Genomic DNA, 21,211 nt, shown 5'->3' on the forward strand with positions numbered 1-21,211 from the left:
AAGTTATGGTGCTTAATGTGTGTGCTGCCTGTAGCACTGATCTAATTTACCATTCAATTTGTTCATACTCAATGTGCAATTCCTATGGTGTATATATACAAGATCCAGTTCATTAGATCGATTGTGTATTCTTCAAATTCACTTATAAGATGCATTATGTAAATAGTTATTTCATTCTGTCCCTATGTATGGTAAGCCGCTAACATACAAGTGTAGAAAATATCCATGCAGAAAACAGAAATTATGTATTCCTTCTGAATATATATTAGATCTTTGATTCACTATATAACTATTTCAAGGGGAGTAGATTCGAACAGAAGTCATGAGGAGAGAGAAACTGGTCGCTTATCTTGGACAGTTTAAGAGAAGTAAAAGTTGAATATGCAAAGTATTGATGTAAAAGTCCTCATGTCATCTCCTTTGTGAACCTATTTGATTATAATTCTAATTCAACCCTCCTTTTCCAAGAGAAGAACTTTGTAAGTATCATATGCAGAAAAGAAAAGAAATGTTTTTATAATAGATCGATCAAGCTAATTGCCTATTACTCTCGAAACTGGCTCACGGCCCGCTTTATAGATAAAACAAAACCAAAGTACATGGCCAAACAATGCAAGGTAATGGGTTGGCCTCTTACAAAGCAGATCCTGAGATAACTAGACAACATAAAGGCACGTGACTACGTTGCCGAAAAATAACACAGGTAGGCCAGCATACAACACCCTAGGAGACCGAAGCTCCACGAACTGTTGAGTCTGCGACGGACGAGGGTCATCACCTGGAATCGTGACAGGGAGAGGAGAACCACAACGTCGTCCTGAAGAGGAGAGTGGCACCCGCGGGCGTCACCGCCGTCGGCGCCAAAGCAAGGAGCTTTTGCCCGACAGCTTTCCTGTGACACCACACGGCACACAGGAAAACTGCGACAAGCACAACCTCCAGATCCGGCTCTGAACGACGCCACTACCAAAGGAGAGCACTAGCCTAAACCACGCGCCGCTACACCCCTTACCACCCACATGACCAAAAGGTGTACCTACGAATTCAGTGTTGAACCTCGACGGCTCGAGCACAACCTACATGAGTATCGGCGGCACTAGACGCGTCAAATGTGGTTCATGAGCCATTGTTAGTACGGTTCTCTCCTGAATCTAGAAGACGGGCCAAAAATGTTCCAATTGCTGAGGACAACATAGTTGTTATACTAGACTTACATGTTGTTTTGTCAGGGACTGGCGTGTTCTCTTTCCCACTAATCTCCCCCCCCCCCTTGATTTTCATTGTTCCCCTCTCTCCATAAGGATATATAGCTACCGAATGAAAGATGTCCAACACAAGAGTCTACATTTTTTTGCGAAAAAGTAGAGTCTACTTTTTTGTGAGGGAAAACTCTTGTGGGTTCTATACATTAACTGCGATGTTCATAGGACAGCTTAAATATCATGTGGAATCAAGCCGAACATGGCTGCCAACACTAAGTTCTAGTGAGCAATGTCTGCCGACCAATTAACTTACCAGGGCAAGTGACTGATTTGTGATCATTACACTGCATTGCGATGAAATGCAAGTTATGGTGCTTAATGTGTATGCTACTTATAGCACTAGTCTAATGTTACCATTCAATTTGTTCATACTCATTTGTGTAATTGGTAAACTGTATATAGATCCAACTAATTTTATTGATTTCATATTCTTCAAATTCAGTTATGTGATGCATTCTGTAAACACATTATGTCATTGTCTTGCTATCTACATAGTGGTACGCCATTTGCATAGGAGAACATACAATAATCCATGTATAAACCAGAAATTATGTACTGCTACATGACATATATAGTTATTTTGTTGAGACATGCAAAAAAGAGCCGAGGAGAAAAATAAAGTAATCGCTTGTCTTGGATTGTTTATTAGTATGGTTTGAATAATGCAAATTGTTGATGCAAAACTTTATGGTTCAAGTCCATTCTGGGCCTATTTTATAAGTTGAAGCTTTATAGAAGACCTTGTAACAATAAGTATTTCTTTTTGTAATTCTAGCTCACCCCTTCCTCCTCAATTCAAAGGTAATTATCAGTTCTTATTACCGACAGATAGGTCTACAAGGTGGTTACCACTATACTAACCTGATAGACCGGCCCGCTCAATGCCCAAAAGAAGTGAACGGGTGTCAAGAGCACTGATTCCAGGGCGCCGGCTGGCACTCATTCATGAACTTCACTTGCATGATGCTTTCCTTTAGACTATCCCACATTGATGGCCAAACGCTTTATCTACAACAATGTTGTGCCGGGGTGAAACTTTGGGCAAACATTTCCTAGAAACTCGTAGTTCAAGTGAGCAATGTGTGCGGACCAATTAATCTACCGGGGCTAGTGATAGATTCGTGATAATTATGCATTGCGTAAAATGCAAATTGTGATGCTTAGTGGGGCAGTGCTTGTAGCACTGGTCCTATTTTATGTGAGAATTTCTTGATAGTCACTGTGTAATTCGTATGGTGTATGTAAGATCAAATTCATTCAACCTTTTGAGTATTATTAAAATATGAATTATATGATGCATTCAGTAGAAAATAATTGTCACTGTGTTGGTATGTTTATATGGTACACCGTTAAAAATAGAAGAGCATTCTTCCACTCGTAGCCCGGCCTCAGCCATCGAGTCTGGGTCGGCCGACCCACTGAACGTCTACTACTTGCCTTTGAAGACCCTCTTCAAAGAGTACTATACTAACCTGATGGGCCCAGCCTTTATTTCCAGGATTTCCCTTTATTACCAACCGATCGAGCTAGAAGCAAGATGCATGCTACTATAATAACATGATGAGCCGACCGACTCGTCAAGAATAACAAACATCATGTAAAAAAACAAGAGCCGCTATATGCAAAGACGTTGATAGGAGATATTTGAGATCATTAGTTGTTTGTGCATGCGTGGATCCTTCCAGGGAATTCAAGCTGGACCTCGACCTCAACCTACACAAGGATTAGTGGCACTAGACACATCAAATGTGGTTCATGAGTAGCTCTCAGCAAGTTCTCTCCTTAAATCTGGAAGACAAGCGGAAAAAGTTTGAAGAGGTGAGAACAACGTAGACGTTAAACTAGACTTAGAGGATCTCTAACCGGCTCCATATAATCAGTTTGACGAGGATAAATTCATGTTTCTTCTTGTAACGTGCACCTAACTAAACCCTTATAACACCACGCGCGACCGCGAATCTTAAATATACCCGGCCGCCCACCCTCAGAGTTACAATCCCCCATATCCCTCCTCTCCTCCACCACCGCCCAACCCCCTGCCCCCCTGCACCCTCACACACACCCCCGTCCATTATATCACCGTCCCGCCGCCAAAATGGCAGGATCCCACCGCCGCCGCTCTCCGCCTCCGATCAAAAGCTGTTGGGGAACGCAGTATTTCAAAAAATTTCCTATGATCATGCAAGATCTATCTAGGGATGCATAGCAACGAGAGGGGAGAGTGTGTCTACGTACCCTCGTAGACCGAAAGCAGAAGCGTTAAGTAACACGGTTGATGTAGTCGAACGTCTTCACGATCCAACCGATCCAGTACCGAACGCACGGCACCTCCGCGATCTGCACACGTTCACCTCAGTGACGTCCTTCGAACTCTAGATCCAGCTGAGGCCAAGGGATAGTTTTGTCAGCACGACAGCGTGTTGACGGTGATGATGAAGTTACCAACGCAGGGCTTCGCCTAAGCACTACGACAATATGACCGAGGTGGAAATCTGTGGAGGGGGGCACCGCACACGGCTAAGAGATCAACTTGTGTGTCTATGGGGTGCCCCCTCCCCCGTATATAAAGGAGGGGAGGAGGGGGCCGGCAGGCCTCATGGTGCGCCCCCAAGGGGGGATTCCTACTCCTACTAGGAGTAGGTTCCCATTTTTTCTAGTCAAACTAGGAGGGGGAAGGAAAGGTGGGCCGACCCTCCTCCCCAATTCGGATTGGGCTTGGGGGGCGCGCCCCCAACTCTTGGTCGCCTCCTCTCTCGTCCACCAAAGCCCATGAAGGCCCATTAAGCCCCCGGGGGGTTCCGTTAACCCCCGGTACTCCGGTATATGCCCGAACTTATCCGAAACCATTCCGGTGTCCAAACATAACATTCCAATATATCAATCTTGATGTCTCGACCATTTCGAGACTCCTCGTCATGTCCGTGATCATATCCGGGACTCTGAAGTACCTTCGGTACATCAAAACACATAAACTCATAATACCGATCGCATTGAACGTTAAGCGTGCGGACCCTACGGGTTCAAGAACTATGTAGACATGACCGAGACTCATATCTGGTCAATAACCAATAGCGGAACCTGGATGCTCATATTGGTTCCTACATATTCTATGAAGATATTTATCAGTGAAAACACATAACAACATACGTTGTTCCCTTTGTCATCGGTATGTTATTTGCCAGAGATTCGATCGTCGGTATCATCACACCTAGTTCAATCTCGTTACCGGCAAGTCTCTTTACTCGTTCCATAATGCAACATCCCGCAACTAACTCATTAGTCACATTGCTTGCAAGGCTTATAGTGATGTGCATTACCGAGAGGGCCCAGAGATACCTCTCCGACAATCGGAGTGACAAATCCTAATCTCGATCTATGGCAGCTCAACAAACACCATGGAGACACCTGTAGAGCATCTTTATAATCACCCAGTTACGTTGTGAAGTTTGATAGCACACTAAGTGTTCCTTCGGTTTTCGGGAGTTGCATAATCTCATAGTCATAGGAACATGTATAAGTTATGGAGAAAGCAATAACAATAAACTAAACGATCATAGTGCTAAACTAACGGATGGGTCCCACTCATCAAATGATAACTCATGTCTATGGCTAAGAAACTTAACCATCTTTGATTAACGCGCTATCCTAGTACAGGCATACTAGTGACACTCTGTTTGTCTATGTATTCACACATGTACTAAGTTTCCCGTTGATACAATTCTAGCATGAATAATAAATTTTTATCACGATATAAGGAAATATAAACAACAACTTTATTATTGCTTCTAGGGCATATTTCCTTCAAAAGCATGGAGCCATGACGCCATCAGCCCCCTGATCCCGTGGTTGCGACAGAGCGTCCTCATCCCGTGGCGGCGCTTCCCACTTCCCCGACCTCCCACTGCTGCCACCAACGCCATAGAGGAAATACCTTGGCATGTGGCAGCTGGCCTGGGGACGTGGGTAGCAGAGATCACCGACCACGAAACAGACGAGACTTGTATTGAATCTTTCCAATCGGCGGTTCAAGTAGTGCGGGAACATGACATAAGATTGATCCACCTTCACGGCGCCAACGCCCAACGCAACTACCCCAACGGCTAGCTACAGTTGAAGCCCCTCGACCCTCGGGTGGCCACCGCACAGAAGATGTGGGATGACCAGGAGGCCTGCCAGCACCTCGAGGCGGAGCAAGTCGGCAAGGCGTCCATGGCAAGGTCCGCCACCTATACCGCATCAGGCAGGAGCGCTAGTTACATGAGCTATACAAGTCCTGGGCAGTGGCGGTCAAAGAACTTTGCTCTAGTGACGGCGATGTAGATGGCGATGGCGGTGTTAGTGGCAACATAGCAGGTCCGGGCGGTGCCGGCGGAGCACACGAGAATGCCATGACCTAATCGAACTGGGAGAGATTGATGAATGAGAGCACTTATGACAGGTTTTTTTAGTTTTTATTCAAATTAATTTAAATTTATTTTAAGTTATGTAAAATAGTTTATGCAACTGGTTGAATCAAGTTCGAATCAAGTCCAATGTAGTTGTTTGAATCTATTTTACACCTAATTTACACCTTTTTAGATCCGTTTCCTCCTCTAAATTATAGGGGATCAATTAGACATGCTCTTATTTGTTTTCGAAACGGAGACATGGTCTTATGGGTTGTTTTGTAACGGTTGTTTTGCAAGAGATTGACTTGTCCTCTTCCCCACTAATCTCCCTCCCCATGATTTTAACTTTGCCTCTCTCTCCCTAAGGATAGTTACCGAAGGAAGCATGTCTAACAAGTCTACTTTCTTGTGAGGGAAAACTCTACTGAATTTTATATATTAACTGGGGTGTTCATAGGACAGCTTACAATAACATGTGCAATACCAAGCCCAACAAGGCGGCCAACACACTAAGTTCTAGAGCATATTTATCTAATCTATCTTGCTAAAAAAAAGCTAATGTAACAGAATCATGATTACTTCTCCTCTCTTCATGCACAAAGGTAAAATACACTTCAGCTTGATCTCCAATATAATACTGAAATCGCATGGGCACCTCCTGTTCTTTAATGCACAAAGCTGACTCTAAAGCGGAATAATTTGCAAACACTAATTAAGATTATGCTTAACATTAAGTAGCATACAATCAAGCGAGCGACGCCTTCCATCGGTTTTTTCAAATTCCTTTGTACTTTTCAAAATATTATGCACATAGTTTTTTAGTTCCTTTTTACATCTTTAGATTTATGATTTTTTTAAATCACGGACATTTTTATATCCAAGATTTTAAAATAATATCCGACAACATTTGTTGTAATACATGTACATTTAAAATCTTGAGAACATCTCTTTAAATCTGTGCACATTTTCTGATTTTACGGATATTTTACAAATTCTTGAACGTTGCCTGGTTTGGCATCCATTACGATCCACATGAACAAACCGACGAATATTTAATTTCTTGACGACCATACATTAAAATGGACGCATTCAAAGGATCTATGCATGGATGAACCTTACTCACAACTCAAGGTTTCTTCACGACCTAATCATCATATACCGCTGCGGCGCTGACGTGCAGGACCAGGTGCAGCACACGGTCACTCGTAGTATGATTCAAGGAATGTGTCTGCGCGTACGTACATATATCTGTGGATTGGCCCTCAAGCCATGGCACGGCTGCACGGCCGGGCACATCTGCACGCTAGCTAGCTGCTCCATTCACCAATCAATCAGGGTGGCCTTGCGACGTACGTACGAATGAATCAACCGCGTGCGAAGACTATAAACAAACGATCGTGAGAATATGAGCACCACATCACCACACAACCATCAGCGACAAATCAATATAGACCGTACTCATCAGCTTGCGCGCTCCAGTTTTGGGATCAGCTACATATATCACAAGTTCTGAAGTTTCGAGGGCACACAGCCATAGATATGGCTCCAGGTCGAGTTGTTGTGGTGATGCTGCTGGCGGTCAGCAGTGCGCTGTTGTCTGTGGCCACGGACACCACAATTGTGCCATCCCCGCAACCGCTCCTCTGGCAGAAGGCGCATGCGACATTCTACGGTGGCGCTGACGCCTCCGACACAATGGGTAATTATTCAAGTCACATAACTACATCTATTTTGTGTGTGCATGCCTGCTTCGTCTTGTTCTTTTGTATATTAACACTTGTGATGTACTATATTATATATTGCAGGTGGTGCGTGCGGGTATGGCAACCTCTTCTCGGAAGGATACGGGACACGCACGGCGGCTCTGAGCACCGTGCTGTTCAATGATGGCGCCGCGTGCGGGCAGTGCTACAAGATCGCATGCGATCGCAAGCGTGCGGACCCGGTGTTTTGCAAGCCTGGCGTGACAGTGACCGTCAAGGCCACGAACTTCTGCCCTCCCAACGATGCTCTCCCCAATGATAACGGCGGCTGGTGCAACACGCCAAGGCCGCACTTCGACATGGCCCAGCCAGCCTGGGAAAAGATTGGTGTTTATAAAGGTGGCATCATCCCTGTTATGTACCAAAGGTATATCTGCGCTTCTTACTGGTTCAAAAATTAGTCCAAAGTGACCGGAGTGACATAACTTCAAGTTTTTCTATGCCACTGCCATACACATGCAGAGTTCCGTGCGTGAAGCGGGGTGGCGTGAGATTCAAAATCAATGGTCATGATTACTTCAATCTTGTGCTTGTGAGCAATGTTGCCGCAGCAGGCTCGATCAATTCCATGGATGTCAAGAGCTCCGACTCTGAAGACTGGATGCCAATGGCACGCAATTGGGGCGCTAACTGGCACTCGCTGGCGAACCTCACAGGAAAGATGCTCTCCTTCAGACTAACCAACACTGATGGACACTTGCTTGTGTTCAACGACGTTGTGCCAAAGGGATGGACATTTGGGCAAACATTTGTTAGCAAATTGCAATTCTAGCGAGCAATGTCTGCCAACCAATTAATTTACCAGGGCAACTGATGGATTTGTGATAATTATGTTGCATAAAATGCAAGTTATGGTGCTTAATGTGTGTGCTGCCTGTAGCACTGATCTAATTTACCATTCAATTTGTTCATACTCAATGTGCAATTCCTATGGTGTATATATACAAGATCCAGTTCATTAGATCGATTGCGTATTCTTCAAATTCACTTATATGATGCATTATGTAAATAGTTATTTCATTCTGTCCCTATGTATGGGAAGCCGCTAACATACAAGTGTAGAAAATATCCATGCAGAAAACAGAAATTATGTATTCCTTCTGAATATATATTAGATCTTTGATTCACTATATAACTATTTCAAGGGGAGTAGATTCGAACAGAAGTCATGAGGAGAGAGAAACTGGTCGCTTATCTTGGACAGTTTAAGAGAAGTAAAAGTTGAATATGCAAAGTATTGATGTAAAAGTCCTCATGTCATCTCCTTTTTGAACCTATTTGATTATAATTCTAATTCAACCCTCCTTTTTCAAGAGAAGAACTTTGTAAGTATCATATGCAGAAAAGAAAAGAAATGTTTTTATAATAGATCGATCAAGCTAATTGCCTATTACTCTCGAAACTGGCTCACGGCCCGCTTTATAGATAAAACAAAACCAAAGTACATGGCCAAACAATGCAAGGTAATGGGTTGGCCTCTTACAAAGCAGATCCTGAGATAACTAGACAACATAAAGGCACGTGACCACGTTGCCGAAAAATAACACAGGTAGGCCAGCATACAACACCCTAGGAGACCGAAGCTCCACGAACTGTTGAGTCTGAGACGGACGAGGGTCATCACCTGGAATCGTGACAGGGAGAGGAGAACCACAACGTCGTCCTGAAGAGGAGAGTGGCACCCGTGGGCGTCACCGCCGTCGGCGCCAAAGCAAGGAGCTTTTGCCCGACATCTTTCCTGTGACACCACACGGCACACAGGAAAACTGCGACAAGCACAACCTCCAGATCCGGGTCTGAACGACGCCACTACCAAAGGAGAGCACTAGCCTAAACCACGCGCCGCTACACCCCTTACCACCCACATGACCAAAAGGTGTACCTAGGAATTCAGTGTTGGACCTCGACGGCTCGAGCACAACCTACATGAGTATCGGCGACACTAGACGCGTCAAACATGGTTCATGAGCCATTGTTAGTACGGTTCTCTCCTGAATCTAGAAGACGGGCCAAAAATGTTCCAATTGCTGAGGACAACATAGCTGTTATACTAGACTTACAGGTTGTTTTGTCAGGGACTGGCGTATTCTCTTTGCCACTAATCTTCCTCCCCTTGATTTTCATTGTTCCCCTCTCTCCATAAGGATATATAGCTACCGAATGAAAGTGTCCAAGACAAGAGTCTACATTTTTTTGCGAAAAAGTAGAGTCTACTTTTTTGTGAGGGAAAACTCTTGTGGGTTCTATACATTAACTGCGATGTTCATAGGACAGCTTACATATCATGTGGAATCAAGCCGAACATGGCTGCGAACACTTAGTTCTAGTGAGCAATGTCTGCCGACCAATTAACTTACCAGGGCATGTAACTGATTTGTGATCATTACACTGCATTGCGATGAAATGCAAGTTATGGTGCTTAATGTGTATGCTACTTATAGCATTGGTCTAATGTTACCATTCAATTTGTTCATACCCATTTGTGTAATTGGTAAACTGTATATAGATCCAATTAATTTTATTGATTTCATATTCTTTAAATTCAATTATGTGATGCATTCTGTAAACACATTATGTCATTGTCTTGCTATCTACATAGTGGTACGCCATTTGCATAGGAGAACATACAATAATCCATGTATAAACCAGAAATTATGTACTGCTACATGACATATATAGTTATTTTGTTGAGACATGCAAAAAAGAGCTGAGGAGAAAAATAAAGTAATTGTTTGTCTTGGATTGTTTATTAGTATGGTTTGAATAATGCAAATTGTTGATGCAAAACTTTATCGTTCAAGTCCATTCTGGACCTATTTTATAAGTTGAAGCTTTATAGAAGACCTTGTAACAATAAGTATTTCTTTTTGTAATTCTAGCTCACCCCTTCCTTCTCAATTCAAAGGTAATTATCAGTTCTTATTACCGACAGATAGGTCTACAAGGTGGTTGCCACTATACTAACCTGATAGACCAGCCCACTCAATGCCCAAAGAAGTGAACGGGTGTACACTGACCATGTACACATATCTATTATATAGTGTCCAGTTTTTAATTACAGCGTTGCTACACACATGACAACCCATCAGCTGACTCATGGATTATCCCATGTGGCAGCTCTAACCGAGTCCGTGCACGCAGGAGGCGATTGGTTTTTTTAGCTGATGCATAGAGAACACATCTTTGCAGATCGTTCATGTTGTATCGTGTGTGAAGCAATTCCGGTGTTCAAGTTGCAAAATTACCCAGGTCTCCTCTAGTCCAATCTCTAGAGAGAAAATACTAATAAGCCGAGTTCAGTGAAGGCATTTTTAACCTGGGCTACTAAGCTAAGTGTGGCACACGACTTAGTATGTTCGGCTTACATCATACCGGTATTTCAGGATAAGCTGAGAACCTGCGTCCATGCATGGCTTAAAAGTAGGTCGTGCCCTGCTCGGCTTTATTTCCCACCCGAAGCAACCGCGTGCCCATCTATAAGATGAGTGTGTTAGTACACGAGCACGGCTTATATCTAACCCTTATAGGTTACATGTAAGCCGAGGTGCCCTCTCGTCTTCTACATGCACTGGCAATTCTGTTTAGTCAGGAACTAACACGTGTCTAGTAAGCCGAGAGGTATGCTTGGTTTAAATGTGTAAACCGAGTTCGATACTGCCTTATATCCCATAATTGTTTTTCTATTGGGACAACCCTGCAATTCATACATCACATATACATATCCAATAGTAAATGTCCAGCAAGCAATATAAGCAACATGTACATATAGCACCGCTTAGGACTTAGCAATATATAACAAGTTCACAACTAAACGCATGAGTCACAACCAACCACGAGTTCCAATTTCATGATAAACAACCATACAGGTCCATATACTAGCAAATGTTCACAAGCAAGCATGAGTTCCAAGTTCAGAAATAAGAATAAGTAAGGGACGAAGTTCATAAACAACAAGCACCACACACTCTTGGAGTAGAAAATGGTCTCCGTGGACACGAGCTCTAGATATACCTCCTCATATTGTTCATATTTGCCAGAGACTCTACAAAGAATCACAACAAAGAATTTCATCAGATCATGTTGTTGGTCATGTCTTATAGAAAAGAAGTAATATTCGCCCAGATGTACTAACCGTGGAAATGATAACATCAACGCCACAATGACGACAAATTGGATGAAGATTATCAAGTTTTTAACCCACGAAACCCGATCTGACCAGCACCCTTGCCTACTCCAACATTACTCTTTGCTCTGAGCATGGTCTTGGAGTAAGCATCATCTCCCTCCTGCCTAGTCTTAAACCCTTGAAATGAGATGTTCGGACACCTGTTCTTAACATGTCTGTCACGAATCATACAGTCTTGTGCACCTCCCAATGTACACTATACATCACTTCATCAGGACGGAAGGACAAGATTTGATAAGCAGGAGAAGCAACACAAAGGGTAGAAGAACACATGGAACATAAGCAACGTACGCATCAATGATTCATATACCCATAAGCATCACAAGGTCTACTCAAGTTCAACTCTAATTCAACATAGTAGCAACATTCACTACATCCACATCAAACTATCTAGCTAGGCTACTCCAAGAATGGATATCCACTCAGACTGGTAGTCAGTTAAGCCGATGATCCTGGAGTCAGACTAGGTGGGCATCTCCCCAGTGGATAATCGGCGAACTTGACGGGATCGGGTCATTGCTAACCTTAGACGGCGCTTCTTTCTTGTCGAGCTTGTCGAAAAACTTTTGCTGCTCGGCACAGAGGCAAACCAGAATCTGGCAAATGCCCTCGGTCTTCCGCTCGTCCTTGAGGAATTCGTAGACTGCATGGTGCTCAACAAGGAGTTGCGGGTTTGCTTGAACTAGCATGGCCAAGTAGTCCTCACTGACATATGTTGGTCCATGACACGCGCCATGTGATCCGCCTCCTCGTCCAGGGAATCAACCCTAAAGTGAAGGGAAGCATCAAGCAATGCCATGTCCTTGTGGTCTATGCTAACACCTAATAAGTCATTTACAAAAATTGTGTCAGAAGGAAATATAACATAGGTATCGAAAAGTAAAGCATAATTTTCTTATGTTTGATTGTCATAAAAAAAATGTCGCTCATCCTTGCCCTAAACTCCTAACCTAGAAGGCTCGCTTATTCAGCATGTGGGTTTAATTTCAGTCCGTCGAGGCTCCCTTGAATAACTCTCATCTCTCAAGCGGTGGTATATATGGTGGGCACTCCCTCTTTAGCATTTCGACTATCGATGATGGTCGTTACTCCCCCCCTTCTTGCATTACCAAAGTCTCAAACAATGAGACGAGGAGCAGTGACTCCCCCTATGACAACAGTCGGCATCCTTCATCTTAGAATATCTCCCATCTCTCTAGTTTTTGTATATATGATGGACATTGATCACTCACTGTTATTAGCCACCGTGGGTGATGGTTGTGCTTCCACTTCCTCCCTGCTTTACCAAGGTCTCAGAGGAGGACAAGAACAAGGATAACTTCCAATGACAATAGGCATGATCCTTCCTCCTAGAACATCTCTTACAAAAGGAACACACATATCGAATAGTGATGTAGACCTATGGCCCCTAAACCCCTAACAAAGAAGGCTCGTCTTCGACAACTCTACACCATTTCACCCTAACCCTAAATTAAACCCCTTCGACGAGTCTTCTCCCACTATTACTTGCCCCTAAACTCCTTCAACGAGTCTTCTGCCCCTATCCCTTGTCCCTAAACCCCTTCGACGAGTCTCCCCCTATCCTTTGCCCCAAAACTACTTCAACGACCCATTGCATACAATTGCTAATTCATAAAAATACGCAAACACTAGGTTCAAAGATTGGAAGGGAGGCAATGGATTCTTAATCTCGGAGTGAGATTGGCCGGCGATTGAGTAGAGAAGGACATGGGCCATGGCTGCTCGAACGGTAACGAAGATTTGGGTCTCTCCTGCACAAACATTTGCGATGAATTTTTCACCCATTCAAACAAGATGGGAAGAAATGGGCGGGGGTCTTAATTCATGTACCAATCACAACCATTTTTATAAATTAATAAAATTTTAAATTTGAAAATATGTTAATATGCTATAATTCGTGAACATCTCTTGTAATATATGATTTTTTAATATTCCTAAACATTTAAAAAAAATATGTAACCTATTCGTTTTGAATCTTGGATTATTATATTTTTAAATCAATCCAAATAAATCCCATAATCGGTTAAAAACCAACTGGAAGAAGTTACAATAGTAATCTGGTGAATGAAAATTACTCAGGATGAAGCGCTCCAAGATGCACCGAATTAGGCTTGCCAGGGAGCGACCCGTCTATACATTTGCTCGACCATATCAGCACCAGATAGGTGCTCCCGCGGGGATCGTATTTGGCGCGCTAGTCACTGGTTAGCGACCGCGCGCGCACCCCACGCTACCTACATTTGGGCCAACCCAACATAGCTCGTTTCCAGTTTGGGAAAGTTCTAGAACCGTCCCAAACCGGGTTATTTTCTTGCCTTTTCATTCGGTTTTTTCTCCTTTTTCATTTTCCTTTTTTCTTTTTTCCTTTTTCTTTCCTTTTTCATTTTCTTTATTCGTTTCTTTTTCTTTAATTTTTTAATTTCCCATTTTTTATATTTTGCGAAAAAACTTAATTTTTTTTGAACATTTCCATAAATAGTGAATTTTTTTGGATATCATAAACATATTTTAAATCCATGGATTTTTTCTTAAATCATGAATATTTTTATTAAATTCGCAGCATTTTTTAAAAAAATTGAACATCTTATTGTAACCCATGAATATGTTTTACAGCAAAAAAAATTAATCAGATAATATTTTTTGAGATTTTCAAACAATTTTTAAAATTGGAAAAATAAATTTGATCGGGAAACATTTTTGAACAAGTTTTGAAAAATTGTGAACATGTTCTGAACACACAATTGTTTTTCTGTTTTCGTGAATATTTTTTTATCAGATTGAGATCTTTTATGAAAGCGCGAGCATTTTAAAAAACTTGGTGAACATTTTTCTAATTCCCAATTTTTTTTGAAACTCATAAAGTTTACTAGAAGTATATGAACATTTTTTTGGAAAAGCACATTTTTTTATATGTGAACATTTTATGATTTCTTTAACATGTTTTTCAAAATTCACATTTTTGGAATTTTTGAACATTTTCTTAATCCATAAGTATTTGAAATAAGACTAAAATAAAAAAGAAAAATAAAGAAAAAAACAGGACGCGTCGAGCTCTGCAAATGGGCCAGTCCAAAGTGGCGCGCTGCGGGAGGGAGGGTGCGCGCTGGCTTGTTCGCCTGCGCGCACAACCCTTAATAGTTGGACATATAGGTGAACAAATGTTTACAGCTCCTTATATGCGCCGCCCCAAAGTGGCACAATAATATAATCTTTGAAAAATATTTTAAATATTGATAAAACTAGTTTAGCAATTAAATCTTAAGATAAATAAAAAAAAGTATGAAAAACCAATTATAAAGCCATAGAATATTAAACTGAGGAAAGACAATCACTCAGGACGAAGTGCTTCAGGATGCACTGAATTGGGCCAGCCCAGGGAGCGAGCGCTCTATGCGTTTGCTCGACCATTTGTGCTTCAAATAAGTGCTGTTGGGCAAACCTCCACACACACACCTTCCCCTATATGGGCCGTCCCAATGTGGCCAAATAACATTAATTTTTTACTTATAATATCTTTGAAAATGTATATTTTTAATATCGTTAGAAAAAACGAAATCACTAGTTAAGGGTTACCCTTTTCAAAGGTCATTCCCCACCTCTTTAGGTGCTGGCAAGTGGATGCATTGCATGTGCCACTTGTCACAACCTGAGAGTTCTTCTTTTTTGTTGATTCATTTATTCAAAATGTTTTATCTTTTTAATCATGCATTTATACCAAATCATTTCCAGCATTGCATATTACACGCCGAGATGGTTGAAACTAAATCGCATGTTAATAGATTTTGATGAATTTTTTTTCACGAAAACCCAAGAAACTAGAAGAAAAAAATTTGGAAATAGGAAGAAACGAATACCCAAAAAATCCAAACACAAAAACCAGAAAAAACTGGCAACCGAAAAAAAGAATGCCAAGAAAACCAAAAGAAAAAAGGGAGCCCAAAAGCACAGTTGTGGTTTTCACTTTTTTTTCTAGAAGCACATGTGATTTTCTCTTTTCCCAGGGAACCACATGCTGTTGTTCTCACGGAAGCACTATGTTTCTCGTACAAGCATAGGTTGTGCTTTTCCCTTTCAAGAAGCACAGTTGTGCTTGCTTTTGATGGAAGCATTAGTTGTGCTTCCCGTGAAAGCAAATATGTGTTTCTTGCGGAGACACCAGGGGCGGAGGCACGTTGTCTCTTCCGGTGTCATTGGCACCGGATAAAACTCGTATTCACCTTATGCATGGTACAGATTTTTGGGCTGGACACCGGTAACTTTTTGACCTGGACACCGGCCAGCCCACCGATACACGAACGCAAACCAGGCATAGCAGCCCATCTAGGTAAATGCCCACTCCAGATCGATCGATTAATCGATCCCTGTACGTGCGCCTGTTGAGAAAAAGCTATCAATCTAATTAATTAATCCCCAATACGTCTGTGCGTGCGCCTATTCTGTTGCTCATCCGTTCGGCTTCTCCGTCCTCGGCCCTTCTCTGCCGCCGCGCTGCCAGTCGCGCGGCCAGTCGCTGGTTCGTCCTGGTTGTCCATTGAAACGTTCAAACATCGCTAGTCGGCTGCCTCTACATCGCCCACCGAGAGATTGTTGGAAATTTCAGGTACCTCTCAACTCTGCACTTGGTAATTGCCGATCTCTCTCAAATCTGAAATCTCAACTGTGTGTAGGAATTTTAATTTCTCAAATTTCTCTTTTTTAATTGCATGGCTAGGGTTTTAAAATTTAAAGGTATTATAATTGAGAACAACTCGCTGCGATTCACATCTAACCATGGGAGGATTATTTCAGCAAGAACGGCAAATCACAATGTTGAGTAAGTTTAACTCCCTAATCGTATTGTTCAATCAATATGTTCTGTTTATTTCTGACCAAAAAAATATGTTTTGTTTATTGTTTCTATTCTTGCATATGCAAACACAAATAATGTAACTCATACATTTTTGCTAACACAATAATAATTATTAACATGAGAATTTATGGAAATGTTTCTTAAAAAAATAAAGTCCTCAGCACAAGATGATATAGCTTGCCCATCACATGAACCAGTTCATTTTTGTAAGAAATCTCACTGCCATATAATTTGTGTTGTTGGGTGTGTTATTCTTCGTTCCAGAATATAAGGTGTATTGATTTCCGTGCAAGTCAACCATTTAAATGATTGACCAAAATTATAAAATAAAATAACAACATCTACAAAACCTAATAGATAAAATACGAAACTATCTTCTTGAAGGATCAAATGATATGAATTTCGTAATGTGGATATTGATATATTTTTCTAAAAACTCATATATAAAGGAATGGAGTGCATACTATTGTTTGGTATCTATCCTTGTATACATGTGGACACCGGGACATTTTTGTTCTGGATCCGCCGCTGGGAGACACAGGTAAAAAAGACCTCGGAAAGAGTGCCCAACACGCGATAAATTACTGCGACTGGACGCACCACTTCACGTGCTCCGAGGACAAAAAAAAAGATCCTTGCGGGAGCCCCAAAGGATAAGCGTTGGTTTGTTGCTCTCTAGGAATAGAAACAAAACTCCAAGAAGGAAACCAGAAGAAAAAGTGGAAAGTGAGAAACAAACAAACACGAAAAGGTATGGTGAAACCGATAAATTGCTAACGGAAAACGTTGCCCGCGTACACGTTTGGGCAACTTGAGGATTAGCCTGGTTTAACGGCCAAAGAATGATCGCATGATCAAGCCGACGAACATTACTTCATGACCATGCATGAAAATGGACGGATTGAAAGCATCTATCGATGTGCCTTACTGACAACTCAAGATTTCTTCACGACCTAATCATCACACCCTATGTGCGCCGCCGACGTTGAGGACCAGATGCAGGACATGAACACTCGTCGTACGATTCAAGGGACGGGTCTGCGCCTACGTGCATACTATACATATATCTCTTGATTGGCATGCAAGCATTGGCTCCGCTGCACGGCCAGGCACCTTTGCACGCTACATGCTTCATTCATCCAATCAGGGTGGCCTTGCTGAATCCTCTAGCGACGTACGCACAAATCGACCGCATGGGAGGACTATATATACACAAACGATCGTCAGATCACTCACAACCGTCAGCAATAAATCACACACGAGCAAACGCATCCATAGATACTTCAAGCCAGACGCAGCTAGCGGCAGATATGGCTCTAGCTCGAGTTGCTGCAGGGGTGCTGCTGGCGGCGATCGGCTGTGTGCTCTCTGTGGCCGCGGATAATCCGAGCACGACATCCCCGCAACCCTTCGTCTGGCAGAAGGCGCATGCGACGTTCTACGGCGGTGCTGACGCCTCCGATACAATGGGTAATCAACTAATCATTCAACTCACTGTTGGATATATGAGCAATTTACCAAATGATTTTATTAACAGAAATACTAGATAAAGCATGACTAATATAGAAGAGATAAAACAAGTCATGCGTTCTGACAGAGAGAAGGTAAATAGCCTCTGCATATATGAAGTAGAACCTAACATGTGTAGGACAAGGACTAGAACAAGGAACTGTGGCAGAACCTTTAACAGGAGCGCGCGTGGATATCCCTCTTGTTCTCATGCTCGTACAAGTGGGGAGAGAACCTCCCTTATAAGGAGGTCCAACTCCCACTCAACTAGCAATGTGGGACTAAATTTTTGTTCCACCTCTTGCCTTGCACAAATGGGTTGTGTGAGCCTCTAGAATTTACTAGGAATTTCTGAAACTGCTATTGGGCTAGGCCCAAAATAGACAAAATTCCAGCACTCACGCCTCTACATCAATCTAGTGCGTGCATGCCCGGTTCATCTTGTTCTTCTCTGCACTAACACTTGCGATGTGTTCTATGTATTGCAGGGGCGCGTGCGGGTACCGCAACCTCTTCTCTGAAGGCTACGGGACGCGCACGGCGGCTCTGAGCACTGTGTTGTTCAATGACGGCGCCGCGTGCGGGCAGTGCTACAAGATCGCATGCGACCGGAAGCGAGCGGACCCGTTGTTTTGCAAGCCCGGCGTGACGGTGACTGTCACTGCCACGAACTTTTGCCCGCCCAACGACGCCCTCCCCAATGACAACGGAGGCTGGTGCAACCCGCCACGGCCACACTTCGACATGGCCCAGCCGGCATGGGAGAAGATCGGTGTTTATAGAGGTGGCATCATCCCCGTCATGTACCAGAGGTATACATGCGTCTCTTATAAGTTTAAAATTTAGTCCAAAGTCATCGTAGCAACATATAACTTTAACTTTTCTCCATGCCACTGCCATACACATGCAGAGTTCCATGTGTTAAGCGGGGTGGCGTCAGGTTCAGAATCAATGGTCATGATTACTTCAATCTTGTGCTTGTGAGCAACGTTGGTGCAGCAGGCTCGATCAAGTCCATGGATGTCAAGAGCTCTGATTCCAACGACTGGATGCCCATGGCACGCAATTGGGGCGCTAACTGGCACTCGCTGGCGAACCTCACCGGCAAGATGCTCTCCTTTAGACTAACCAACACTGATGGACACATGCTTGTGTTCAACAACGTTGTGCCGAAGGGATGGAACTTTGGGCAATCATTTGCTAGCAAGTTGCAATTCTAATGAGCAATGTCTGCCGACCAATTAACTTACCAGGGCAAGTGACCGATTTGTGATCATTACACTGCATTGCGATGAAATGCAAGTTATGGTGGTTAATGTGTATGCTACTTATAGCACTGGTCTAATGTTACCATTCAATTTGTTCATACTCATTTGTGTAATTGGTAAGCTGTATATAGATCCAATTAAATTTATTGATTTCATATTCTTCAAAATCAATCATGTGATGCATTCTGTAAACACATTATGTCATTGTCTTGCTGTCTACATAGTGGTACGCCATTTGCATAGGAGAACATAAAATAATCCATGTATAAACCAGAAATTATGTACTGCTACATGACATATACAGTTATTTTGTCCAGACATGCAAACAAGAGCTGAGGAAAAAATAAAATAATCGCTTGTCTTTGACTGTTAATTAGTATGGTTTGAATAATGCAAATTGTTGATGCAAAACTTTATCCTTCAAGTCCTTTCTGGACCTATTTTATAAGTTGAAGCTTTATAGAAGACCTTGTAACAATAAGTATTTCTTTTTGTAATTCTAGCTCACCCCTCCACCTCAATTCAAAGGTAATTATCAGTTCTTATTACCGACCGATAGGTCTACAAGGTGGCTGCTACTATACTAACCTGATAGACCAGCCGACTCAACGCCCAAAGAAGTGAACGGGTGTCAAGAGCTCTGATTCCTGGGCGCCGGCTGGCACTCGTTCCCGAACTTCACTTGCATGATGCTTTCCTTTAGACTAACCAACATTGATGGTCAAACGCTTTATCTACAACAATGTTGTGCCGGGGTGGCACTTTGGGCAAACATTTCCTAGAAACTCTTATTTCAAATGAACAATGTGTGTGGACCAATTAATCTACCGGGGCTAGGGACAGTTTCCTGATAACTATGCATTGCGTAAAATGGAAATTGTGATGCTTAGTGGGACAGTGCTTGTAGCACTGGTCCTATTTTATGTGAGAATTTCTTGATACTCATTGTGTAATTCGTATGGTGTATGTAAGATCAAATTCATTCAACCTTTTGAGTATTATTAAAATATGAATTATATGATGCATTTAGTAGAAAAAAATTGTCACTGTGTTGGTATGTTTATATGGTATACTCCGTTAAAAATAGAAGAACATCGTTCTACTCCTAGCCCGGCCTCAGCCATCTAGTCTGGGTCGGCCGGCCCACTGAATGTCTACTACTTGCTTCTGAAGACCGTCTTCAAAGAGTACTATACTAACCTGATGGGCCCAGCCCTTATTACCAGGATTTCCCTTTATTACCAACCGATCGAGCTAGAAGCAACATGCATGCTACTATAATAAAAGGATGAGCCAGCCGAGTCGTCAAGAATAACAAACATTATGTAAAAAAACAAGAGCCTCTATATGCAGAGACGTTGATAGGAGATATTTGAGATCATTAGTTGTTTGTGCATGCATGGATCCTTCCCGGGAATTCAACGCTGGACCTCGACCTCAACCTACACGAGGATCAGTGGCACTAGACACATCAAATGTGGTTCGTGAGTAGCTCTCAGCAAGTTCTCCCCTTATTCTGGAAGACGGGTGGAAAATGTTTCAAGAGGTGAGAACAACGTAGACGTTATACTAGACTTAGAGGATCTCTAACCGATTCCATATAATAAGTTTGACAAGGATAAATTCATGTTTTGTCTTGTAACGTGCACCTGACTGAACCCTTATAACACTACGCGTGACCGCGAATCTTAAATATACCCGGCCGCCCACCCTCAGAGTTACAATCGGCGGTGCAGGTAGCACAGGAACACGACATAAGATTGATGCGCCTCCACGGCGCCAACGCCCAACGCAACCGCCCCAATGGCCAGCTACAGTTGAAGCCTGTCGACCCTCGGGTGGCCACCGCGCGGAAGATGTGGGATGACCAAGAGGCCTGGCAGCACCTCGAGGCGTAGCAAGTTGGGAAGGCGTCCATGGCGGAGGTCCGCCACCTATACCAGTAGCGCATCAGGCAAGAGCGCT

The 21,211-nt window shown here is 42.8% G+C and overlaps 2 protein-coding genes across 2 annotated transcripts; both read left to right on the plus strand.

Annotated features, from left to right (window-relative positions):
• The first annotated feature begins 7,189 nt into the window (after window positions 1-7,189).
• On the plus strand, window positions 7,190-8,259 carry LOC119270997 (expansin-A23-like). Its single transcript, XM_037552977.1, has 3 exons — window positions 7,190-7,349; window positions 7,456-7,780; window positions 7,876-8,259. The coding sequence occupies exons 1-3, from the start codon at window positions 7,190-7,192 to the stop codon at window positions 8,183-8,185; spliced, it is 795 nt and encodes a 264-aa protein (XP_037408874.1). The 3' UTR covers window positions 8,186-8,259.
• A 9,520-nt stretch (window positions 8,260-17,779) lies between these two features.
• Window positions 17,780-19,198, plus strand: LOC119270998 (expansin-A24-like). Its single transcript, XM_037552978.1, has 3 exons — window positions 17,780-17,939; window positions 18,466-18,790; window positions 18,889-19,198. The coding sequence occupies exons 1-3, from the start codon at window positions 17,780-17,782 to the stop codon at window positions 19,196-19,198; spliced, it is 795 nt and encodes a 264-aa protein (XP_037408875.1).
• Window positions 19,199-21,211: the final 2,013 nt, after the last annotated feature.

Source organism: Triticum dicoccoides, chromosome 3A (genome assembly GCF_002162155.2).
Source record: "Triticum dicoccoides isolate Atlit2015 ecotype Zavitan chromosome 3A, WEW_v2.0, whole genome shotgun sequence".
Taxonomy (NCBI): domain Eukaryota; kingdom Viridiplantae; phylum Streptophyta; class Magnoliopsida; order Poales; family Poaceae; genus Triticum; species Triticum dicoccoides.